Source organism: Amphiura filiformis, chromosome 12, assembly GCF_039555335.1.
Source record: "Amphiura filiformis chromosome 12, Afil_fr2py, whole genome shotgun sequence".
NCBI classification, from domain to species: Eukaryota; Metazoa; Echinodermata; class Ophiuroidea; order Amphilepidida; family Amphiuridae; genus Amphiura; species Amphiura filiformis.
In genome coordinates this window covers 35,418,124-35,430,417 of record NC_092639.1, presented here as the reverse complement: position 1 = coordinate 35,430,417, position 12,294 = coordinate 35,418,124, and the positions used below count along the sequence as shown (strand labels likewise).

Genomic DNA, 12,294 nt, shown 5'->3' with positions numbered 1-12,294 from the left:
GTGCAAAAAGTAGGTGAGGCTTATTGAACAATCCAAGAACAGGTCAAGGACGTCACGTTCGCATGAATAATAAACATCATAATAATAGATCAGCTGTGCGCAACGCAAATCTGTGGTAACTTTCCATTGCAGCGCAGTACATGATGAATAGTGGATGTTCTTGCCAGTAGTATCAAATCGTAAATTTGAAACCGTGAAGAAAGCTTAAACTTTAAGTTTTAAAATCCCGCACGGCCACGGTTGCGGTTTAAGCTAGCGTTCAAACAACAAGTTCAGGTAGGCATTCTTAATCTTATCTTTGACATGATCTACAATAACAATTAGTCCGAATAATCAGACCCAGAACAAATTATTAATTTCTGACATTATCGTGTACTGGGTCTGAACTGTTTTCATTCGAAATCTTGATGGCAAATTGGACAATAGAAGCACATGGTGCTACTTCACAGTTTTTTAATCCCCTATTCATGTTGCGTGAATCACTGATTTAGTCTCTATTGTGGACCATCCTTTTGATACTTGAGTATTTGGACAAGCGGAACTGGTTTGACAGGCCCCTTTGTCTACCTCTCTGTTTGTAAACAAACGAGGAGGTCGAAATCGTCCTCCTCGCCGAATACGAAAGTCAGCGTAATAGTACGGCACTAAATAACAATGTACTTTCACTCTCTAGTCTAGCACGTCATAGAAGATGTACGTCTTCTCTGGTCTAGTATTATAAAATAAAGGGATGGGGTATGAACGTTTGGACAATGGACAGTATTTATTGTGGGACATTAGAGCACATCAGACATATCGAATTGCATTCTGAATACGAAGAAATGTCCTGATGATATCAAATAATTTCGATTTTTTGAAATTCGCAATGTTATATGTAATACACATTTTATGGCAAATGATTAAAAATTGATATTTTTGATATTTAACAGTATAGTACTCGAAGTAAACTTTATAAATCTGATGATTTATACTTATATGTAGGTGGGATGAAAAGCTGATGATCAATGCTAGGTACCTGTTGCGAGCGCAGCGAGCAGGAAAATTTGCATATTTAAGCGTTTCCTTACTGTTTTCCTATGTTCAGAACATCATACTAATTCACTTTCCCAATGGACAACCAAAACATGCCACCTTCGATGTACAGCTGTAATTTTCTCCCAAATATGTTTCACTTACCATTTCATGTTTGCTCAAGCTTGACCAGCACATGGTGAAGAATTTATAGAATCCATTTTCAACATGTATGTTCCTTCAAAATGACAATTTCATGTCAATATTCCCAGCAGCAGCTTCCTAAATGTCCAACTTTCATGAATTGATCAGAGATGTTATCATAGCATGTTCTGACCTTTATGACAATGTGCTTGGCCAAGCCTCCCAATTGCCATATCAACTCCCAACCACACTCATTGGGAGATGGCTTCTTCCCAAATGCAGGATAGGATGTTTTTTTCCATCTCATTCCTTGCACTGGCTGTCCTATTCTTCAATACCACCTAGTCCAGAGAATAAGAACTTTGCCTCAAATCATGATGATGATAATATGCACATGTTCCAGGTAATGATGCAAGAATGCACACATCATTGCACATGCATGGCATGATGTCTTGAAATACCCTCCACTCAAGCATTAACCAATCACGAAGTTAACATGTTGGCAATTTAGAAAGTGTTGCAATTTCATTTCTTTCTGCCCACATTGGGGTGCTATGGATTAAATGCTCTGTGGACACACAGTGACTTTTTTATTGCTTGCACTGCCTTGGGCTGTATTGAGGTGTAATAATTGGAAATCATGATTTGGGGTTATGTTTTGGAGTATATACATTGAACATATACAGCTGAAATTTGACTGTGGATATTTAAACTTTCTTGAACAAAGTGAGTACAAATTGGGGATCATATTTTTCAGACATGGAATAAGGACTTTTAATGCAAGCTGAAAGTGGTAGGTATACAGGAATTTTATAACTGGTGTAGTTATCATGTTTTGAAATATACACTCTTTGACAGCTCTCTCCGTGCCTGTTTGAATGCCTGGTTATACCATGTACCCATACACTAGGTATGGGTACATGAGACCAGGTATACTGTTTTCCTGAGCCTTTTTAGAGCATTTTAATTAGAAGGTGCCCCATGAATGCGTGCCAAAATCGCTTGCCCCCCTCTTGGCTTGCCAAAACTTGCTTGCCCCCCCCTTTCAGCTCGCCAAAATTTCTTCCCCCGCCCAATTTTGCCCTCCCCCAGGGCTCATAATTATTGCACAGCCCCTAACTAAATGTGAGCTAGTCATATTGCATTTGCATGTCAGTATACTCACTATACTGCATGACTGTGCAAACTATTTAGTATAATGTGCGATTTGCATAAAGAATAGATTCATATTTCAATGTGGGTTTGAATTTTGAGCCACACAAATGAGGTACTGTAACAGTAAAACAAACAAAAATTGCTATTTGTTCCAGCGCCTACAATGCATAGCTCGCCGATCGTATTATTATGATTTATCATGATTATTGGCGGAGCCTCGCATGTACAATTTACAAACAAGACATAAGACGAATTGGGATATGCACAGTTTATAATACGTCACTGATTCAATCAATGATACACATGTACGTGCATTGTACATGATGTGTTTTAATACTAGCCATTACATGTACCTCACTCCAATGGTTGCTTGAGAAGTCTACTGAGCCAAGAATTTGCTCACCGATAGCTTCACATTCTAGGCTAGAGACCATTGCATTCAAAATCTAGTCGTATTCGCTGAAACATGACACTGTGTAAAGCAATGGAAGTTCAGAAGTAAACACAGCCGATCATGACGGGCGATTGCAGCAAAATGTTGCTTAAATTACACTTCAGCTTAATTTTAGACTGTCCAATGTAGGCAAATCCTGCTCAAAAGATACAGTTGACTCATCGAAATAACTTTCATTCAAATTTCAAAATTAACAGAATAAATAACCTCCGGTGTAAAAAATTGCACCGCTGTCCGACCGAAAGAAATACCAACGCACCCTAGCATCGAACGCGTAACTATCTTGAGCAAATTTGAAGCTAGAGTTCTCGAGTAATCCAATGGTTCCATCCATCACAAGGTCTTACCACCCAGACAAATTCCAAATTTGAAAGATGAACCCCAAAATGTCACACACACATGTTACGTCTCCACCTATTTACTGGCCCAACTCAAAATGCATGGTCATACACTAGCGCGCTTGCCTTATAATAGGGGTAGGTTAAACAGCCTTTTAAAAAGGGTGATGTTTCATATCTCTTAGGGAACAGGCTTATTTGATGCAGTATGATCTCCTGAGCATTTTGACACCATGTTCATCCAAATCGGCCAAAAAATGAGTTGGTGCCGGCCAAAACAAGTATTTGGACAGGGGGGGGTCTGTGGGGGGTCTGAAAATCAATATTTTCAACAATAATCATTATTATATGCCTAATTCTGTTAAAGTTGGTGCTGATTTGTATGTAAATTTCCGTTTGAAAGATCGTTTGCATGTTTTGATGCAAAGCGCCCTCACATCCATATTTGGACGTAAAACAGCCATTTTAAGAAAACGACAACTCCAATTTTGATGCAACTTTCATAAATGGAATTCTAGACATCAATTACATACAAATCAGCACCAACTTTAACAGAATTAGGCATATAATAATGATTATTGTTAAAAATATTGATTTTCAGACCCCCCCCCTGTCCAAATACTTGTTTTGGCCGGCACCAACTCATTTTTTGGCCGATTTGGATGAAAATGGTGTCAAAATGCTCAGGAGATCATACTGCATCAAATAAGCCTGTTCCCTAAATTTGAAGCATCGGGATTCCTTAACCCACCACTACTTATAATCCCAAGTCGTGGGTTCGATATAAATTTATCAAACTATGCAACTCGAAGTAGTGATCCTCTGCATGCTCTTTCAATTTTCATTTTCCAGGTTTGAAACTTCATTATTAACATGGCTGCCAGACTTCCAGGATATTTGCTTAGAAATCATGGGCGCATATTACAAATGTGTAGTGCTAGATACATACACAGCAGTGCCCAGAAAAACATGGACAATAACTACCAGAACGACTTTGACTCCTTCAAGCTAAGTCCCACGTCTTCAAGCCATCGCATCTATTGGCGTACTGCAGAAGAGTTTCGGGATGATGCTTCTCCACCAATAGTCTTCAATGAGAAATCTGAACGTAAAAATCTGCTGAGGCTTACAGGAGGGACAGTGACCTTGGAGAAAGATGAAGATAATGGCATTGCAACAGTGACCTTGTCTAACCCATCAAAGGCCAATGCACTTTCAGGTACATGAGAGTAGACCAAAGATGTACATGTAGAGAGTACATGTAGACCAAAGCTGTGTAACTCTATACCCCTATTGTTTTTGTTGCGTTATAGACAACAGTGTCTTGCAAATTTAATGAAAATATTTAAAATACCACCAAATACATACTTTTATAAGTTGATGATTCAGAATATTCAATTAATTTGCAAAAATATTGCCTGAAGGTATAATATAGTACGCACAAAAAGTATCCATACACTAAAACTTTACAAAATAAAGTGGTCGATAGATGGCTAATTTTGTTCTACATGTATGTACGCATTTGAATGACATAAGTTTCAAAAGTGACAAATTTGGACATAAATTTCCTCATTCAAGGTGATTTCTGCTGTCCTGTGTTGCGGCCTCATTACAGCATGACAGATGAACGCTCACTCCGCTGTGTTCGTAATATGCATACTTTTAGGGAAAAGTCAATTTTGTCATTTTGGAAATTCTCCCTTTTTCATTCAAATTGCTTTAAGTTGGGGAAGTTGCTTTAAGTTGCATCATGCCGAATGAGGTGTCAAAATATGCAGAACAAAATTGTCCATCTAATGATTTTTAGTGTCTTTAAGAAATTGCTTTTTAAAAGTGTACAGATACTATTTGTGGCGTAGCATCATGGGGGCACGTGCCCCTCCCCCAATCGAATTGCGAAATTTAAAAAATCCTCTAGGAAAAATGGTCAAAAAATCAGACCCAGTGCCCCCACAATCAGACCCGGTGCCCCCCAAATATGATGACCCGCTACGCTACGCCACTGGTGTAGACATGTGTGACAATCTGATGTGATGGGTTTCACATAACAGAACAGAGTCTGCACAATCTCATTTAATATAACCTATTCGCATCACATCTTTGTGAAACATATTTTGGTAACATTGTAACTAAAAGGATGTGACATTCTTTCATATTTCAGGAAAGATGATGGTTGAGTTAGCAGACATCATCCAGCAATTGGAGCAGTGGGAGAATGGCAAAGCTGTCATAATTACCGGTGACGAGGAAGGCAAAAATTTCTGCGCAGGAATGGACTTAGCGACTGCCCAATCTTTAGACGAACCGTACGCTGGTGCTCGTATGTGTCTCTTCATGCAAAACGCATTATCCCGCCTGCAGAGGTTGAAAATGATCAGCGTGGCTGCGATTGGTGGCACAGCTGTCGGGCTGGAGCCAAGTCTCAACCGCATGCGATTTTCGATTGCTAACAGGAGAGGGACAAATTTGGTTCATCCAATCGATGATGGGTGTGACACCTGGACTAGGTGGGGCACTAGACTTGTGCGAATCACTGGTCCTCGTGTGGCACTCAAAATCCTCTCAAGTGGAGTTGGGATAAAGGCAGATGATGCATTTAAATTTGATCTTGTGGACCATTTGGTTCCAACCAATGTGGACTTGGTCAAGTATACAAAAAGCTGGTTGGAAACATACACACACGCGGCACCAGAAGTGATATGGGGAATCAAGAATGTCATCATTGCAGGGTCAGAATTGCCGCTTGATCAAGCTTTAAGTAGGGAGAAAGATATTTTTGCTACTCTGTGGGGTGGGCCTCATCAGAAAGAGGCCTTTGCTAAAGCAGCTAAGAGTTAAGGTTGAAAATGACAAATTTTCACATATAAAACAAGAGTGCAACTTTAGAATCTGGTAAGCCACTCCTGTCATGCACCATTGGATTAAGGGGGTACTACACCCCTGCTCAATTTTGTGCTTATTTTTGCATTTTTCTCAAAAATTATAGCGCATTGGTGACAAGTAAGATATGTACATTATAGGGGCAAGGACTACAACTATTTCACTGGAAATTTAATTTCAGCACAGACAACAGTTGTGGAGTTACAGTCAAAAATGAGGGAAAACCAATATTTGATCAATAAATCAATAACTACTTGCCTTGAGTTGCTGAATTTTCAGTGCAGTAGTTGTAGTCCTTGCCCCTATAATATACATATCTTACTTGTATCAAATGCGCTATAATATTTGAGAAAAATGCAAGAATAGGCACAAAATTGGCCAGGGGTGTAGTACCCCCTTAATTTGAAAACGGGGCATATTTCTGTGATTAAGCACAGCTTGTGGGTGGTGACCGTGGTATACCATATTCTAAAGCCTAGAGCTAAAACAAATCTGTTGTTGCATGCATGTGTGACATAGTGGTAAAATAGTTATATTTCTATTAAAGTTTTGCCATTGTTTGATTGTGGGACCCTTGCTTTGGACCGCTTAATTGGTGCATAAACTAAGCCCTAACATTGTCGTCAATTGCAGAGATTGGACATTTGGGCATATAGCAAAATTGGTGCTTTCATAATTGCACATAAACATGGAACAGAACCAGGGGATACCAACTTGTGAGAGGTAAGATTACCCGAGAATAAGGTGGAACATGTCATATATTTTAGATAAAGGAGAGTTATGAATGGTCTTTCAAAAATGAGATGACATTTCAAAACTGGTTGGGTACCCTTGGGTTGGTCCTGGACCACACTGCGATCAAGCAAAAATTAATTACTTATTTGTAGCCAAAAAAATGGGAAAATTCTTATTGTATTTAATTGTTTTCAACAGTGTGAAAGTTATCTATCTCAGGAAAAGTGCAAATTGTCCTTTAATTGTGGAATTTAGCATATTGGGTAAAAATGTTTTAAAATTATGTAAATTGATTTTGTGACATTAACTACTCATTTTGCTTGATCGCACGCCATATTTGGTCATGTTTTTCATTCAGTATCCAATCCATTTGTGTAAAAAAGCATGGACTGTTGATAATTACATGTTGAGGTGAAATTGCCACTGAGCGTGTGATCAAAGGCGGAGTAAATATGTATAGAACTGGTACCACGAAATGAGCGTAAAGTCACAAATTGGTAGTTTCAAGATGCCTTGGCTATTGTGTGGGTGTTCTTTGTTTCATATGCACCTGTTCAAGCCAATAGTATGTCTGTAAGTCCTTCGTAAATGGGGGTGCAAAGGCTGAACATAGTGAACAAAGAACATAAATTCAGTCAGCCAGGATGTCTCAAAACTACTAACTTGTGACTTAACGTTCATTTCTTGGTAGCAGGCCACTGATGCCGTTTTATTTCCTCATTTTGTTTACTGGTAATCCACCTGTGATTTCCCCCGGGGATACCAGTTGTCATTGTTGTCATAGCCAAGGGGGTATCATCTGTGAACATGAAATGTCATACTGACTGTTTTCTTTAAATATCCTTGTATATTTATGTGAATCTTTGTTCAGGTATGATGCCAACTGTGCATGTTGCCGGTCTGGACACCTGTACGTAGGAAGTGGAGATCTAAAATGTGTTTTCCTACTTTCTAACTAGTAATCTTTAATGAGTAGCCATAAAATATGTATGTTTTGACCTGGCATCATGAACAAATATTGTATTTTAAATACTTGAATGCTGCCCAGGCATATATATAAAGAATGTACTTTAAAATATTGTGTATATATTTTGTGTATAAGAAATGGCTTACAAGTCAGGTACTATAGAATTGATATATATTTTGGTTTTATCATAACTGCATATAACATGTTGAAAGTTAAAGGAGACCTGATCCACATCCTAATCCTCCAATTTTCTTCATCATCATTTATCAGATGAAAGCTGATATTTTTCTTGCTTGAGTTAAATCGTGATTTAAATCACATGATTTTTTTCAAAAAATTACTGATCAAATTTTTAATTTTTTACCATTTTTTTTATGAAGTTAATTTCTTCCTTAAATGGACTGTTTTACGTTATTTCTAATGCTTCTACAACTTTTAAATGCAGTTAATATCACTATAATGTCATTTTATCTGTTGCTACAAATTCATCTTCAAGGTGCAGAATTCAACAGGTTTTTCCTCATTTTATGATTTTACCAAAAAAATTTCATGAAATTTTCACATGTAAAAACATGTTTTGCTTGATTTTTTGTAAATACCGGATAGGATTGCGCATAATTCCACTTTTTCATGGGGTATAGCAGTTCTTGGAATTAAACTTGATCAAATTTAACACCTGAAATATTTTTTGTTTAAATGGTTTAAACAAAAATGTCGTGAATACCACATCGAAAGTGTAGCTTAGGTACAGGTGTATATACACGTTTTTGCTTCTCATATCAAAACCGCTGGAGCAATACTACTCAAAATTTGGAAACATACATGTTGTATTGGTTTTAATGGTTACAATGTATGCCTCAATGCACAGCAGCTGAAAGGCCTGTCCCATCATGCATTGCAGCGGATCTGTTTGCTCCAAAGCAAATGTATAAAACAAAATGAGTAAGAGCCGCTTTATATTGAAACATAGTTAAACAATACTATATTTTTTTCATGCACAATACCTCAGGAGTCATATTTTTCATACAAAAGTCTTAAGCACCCCTCAGGGAAGTGAGAAATTGAAAGTTGAAATGAAGGATTCTGTGTACATTTTCAATGGCGTATGTAGTTCTAAATTAATTGTTCCGCAAAGCATAATGGGATACTCCTTTCAGCTGCTATGGCCTCAATGTGACAGAATACTATCTAACTATGCATCTTTAAGGGGTACGTACTACACCCCTATCCAATTTTGTGCCAATTTTTGCATTTTTTTCAAAAATCACAGTGCATTGGTGACAAGTAAGATATGTATATTATAGGGGAAAGGACTACAACTACTGCACTGGAAATTTTATTTCAGCACAGACAACTGTTGTGGAGTTACTTACAGTCAAAAATGAGGGAAAACCAGTATTTGATCAATAAATCAATAACTACTTGCCTTGAGTGGCTGAATTTTCAGTGCAGTAGTTGTAGTCCTAGCCCCTATAATACAAATACATATCTTACTTGTCACCAATGTGCTATAATTTTTGAGAAAAATGCAAAAATAGGCACAAAATTGGCCAGGGGTGTAGTAGGGGAGATTGGGGTTAGTTGAAACATTTTTCACAAAATCGTCTTTTTAACGCAAACCGTCAAGAAACACTAACCATATCAGTATAAACATATACATACATGCTACAAATACAGCCTTAAACTTTATTGGACCTGCTTATGATTATTCATATAATCCAATTTGAAAATTTGAAAAAAAGTGTTTCAACTAACCCCATCCCTGGGGTTAGTTGAAACATAGGGTGGGGTTAGTTGAAACACGGCTTGTAAAAATTTCAAAATAATTATTATTGTGTTGTTAGGGTTATACTTCCCTTGAAGGCACCCTTTAACATACAATCAGTGTGAAAAAATTAATAAATAAATATGTGGGTGTGCGGGTCAATACTTTGGACACAAGGTGACGAGTGTGACCATGGACCAAAATATGAGAAGCCTAAAATATTATAAAATGTACTTTCTGTGTGCACTTTTTGCTTGCATTATTACTTTTTAACCATATTAAAGCAATATTGAAGAAATGGTAAACATGTTACAAATTTTTAAAAAGTCAGATTTTTAACCATATTTTTCTATGTGATTTTCACGTGTCAACTAACCCCACCTCAAAAGTTTCAACTAACCCCGATGCCTATTTTTACATTTCAAAGTTCATTACACAAAAGAAGAAATGAAATAAAACTTTTATTTAACATTATTCTGGGACTTACTACCAGTGCTTATGATACTCAAAAATAATCCCCTGAATCTTCAAATAACATGGAGATAACGCATCTTTTCCGAGGGGTACAAACATTAGTCAGTAAGTCAAAAAACAGATTTTCCTTTCCCAAGCCAACACTGGTGGGGCATCAGTGCTGTTGCTAATTTGGTGGATGACCCTTACTAATACCTATTACTAGGTGCCAGTATTTTACCAAATTAATTTTTTGTGTCAGAAAAAAAATACAATGTTTCAACTTACCCCGCGTTCCAACTAACCCCAATCTCCCCTACCCCCTTAAAAGGAAATGCTCAGAACAAAATATTAAATGGTTGTCAGTGTTGCATCCAAAAGTGAAAAGTTCAGCCAAAATAAATTATGAAACTATAATGATGAGGTACTTTTGAATTAACATCCTGTATGTTTTGCGAGGTATTATTGTTGTTTTATAAGGCTAAAATACAAGTATTTTCCTGTAGGCGACTTAAAATCCAAAAATAAATGTGAAATTCAGTTTTTAATTTTTTTTAAATATTTTTAGAGACATTATTTATGGTAAATAAATTATACCACAAATTGCTAATATTTCTTGAGATATGAATGCAAAGTATGTTAGATGTGAAAATATATTGTTTTAGGAAAATTATAGATTTATTTTATGTGGGAAAAAATTCTCAACATTTTTTTGCTTGAAAATGCCCAGTGAAAATGTTCTTTTTTCTGAATTTCTATTAAAAAAAACATGCAGTAAAATTGTTCTCAAAAACGAAAGGTGATCGCCCTACAGGAAACACTGTTTATTTTTAGCCTAGAAGCTCAGGTCTTTCAACTTACTTTTGGTTTCTGTTTGCATTATCATATTGTAATTGTTAAAAGCTTATTTAGCAATTTGCCTGAATAGAACTTCATAAATTGATCAAAATTTAGATATTAGCATTGTTTTTAACAAGCAAATATCTGTCATGAAACTGCATCTGTATGCAAAGAAGACAAAACACACATTTGTTTTATTCTCAGTTTCGATCTGTAGGTTAATCGCTATGATGAACTAAATATTGTATTGTTGATACTGCACAATAAATCAAAATGTAAATTTGCAACAAAATAATGTACATTTTTACAAAAAGTGCAAATTTATGTGAATAATATTAGTGTTACCCATTTTCAGTAATATTGTATTGATTAACATAGGGATTAACTGCAAGATTACAGAATTGTAAAAAAATTCTCTTTTCAATGTAATGTTAGAAATTATAATGCTCTAGAGTTTATTTACATATGTTATGATGTGGAATTATATTGTGTAGGCTTAAGAAATAAAAGCCAATAATTACATGTTTGGTATGTGGTACAAAGTCTATAGACTATAATGAAAAATCCAACCTTCCATACCAAAGAATATTTTAAACAGTATTTGTACATTGTTTAATACTTAAAAGTATTAAACATTGTAACAGTTTTTGTAACAAGAGATCGTCCAATTCCAACTTAAAAAGAAGTAAATTGTTGTGATTCTACTTTTTGAAAAAAGGACCCATTCATATACCAAAATAGGCTTTGAAAAAGAGGCCATTGATATACCAAAAGGCTGAAAATGCTACCCATATTTGCGGCACGCCCCCGTATGGTCATTTGTACTGAGTATCCCCCCCTGGATTTTATTGTCAATTTGAAGTTTTATGCTCTGATGCAGTGGTAACAGTGCACACAAAACTGATTTAATGGAAAGAAAACATGAGTTGTATGTGATGTGATCAAGCAAAATGAGTTGGATGTCAGGAATGTATTGATATTGTTTGAGATACATACCCAATAGTATCCAAGTTCCTTTGTATTTTATTTTTTGGACCAACAATTCATATCTCTGGAACCATACATGTATATAAATCTGCAAAAAATGTAATTATGATGGGGTTTACAGCAGGGTCAGTAGCAAGCGGGAGGCCATGGTCGCCCCACATTGGAGAAATTTGTTTTGTTTTTCTTTATATCTTTATTTGCATTTGGGCATACATTTGTGATGGCCGCCCCACATTTTTCATACAACTGGTTTTCAGCATTTGAGAATGGCTCATGTAATACAATTGAAAACTGAATTTTGATCAAAATCAGACTCATTTTGCTTGATTTCATCACATATAGCTGGGAATGGGGAATTTCCACAAAAATCCCTGGCTGCATGGTATTGCAAATGTGTTCTAACTTCAAAGTTAGCAAAACTGAGTGTATGAAACTATATTTTAAGAATTATTGCAAATGAATAATTATCTATATTAGTTTGTGTAGCAAGTGCAAGTTATGATCCTGGCCTACATAATGTACGTGTAGTCACCTATACTTATTTTACAAAATATATCAAATGTAT

The 12,294-nt window shown here is 36.2% G+C and overlaps 1 protein-coding gene across 1 annotated transcript; it reads left to right on the top strand.

Annotated features, from left to right (window-relative positions):
• Positions 1 to 22: 22 nt before the first annotated feature.
• Positions 23 to 6,020, top strand: LOC140166123 (ethylmalonyl-CoA decarboxylase-like). Its single transcript, XM_072189509.1, is given in 5 exon segments — positions 23 to 276; positions 3,955 to 4,321; positions 5,264 to 5,507; positions 5,509 to 5,609; positions 5,612 to 6,020. Coding segments are annotated over 4 exon segments (1,020 nt in total). The 5' UTR covers positions 23 to 276; positions 3,955 to 3,975; the 3' UTR covers positions 5,941 to 6,020.
• The last annotated feature ends 6,274 nt before the right edge of the window (positions 6,021 to 12,294 follow it).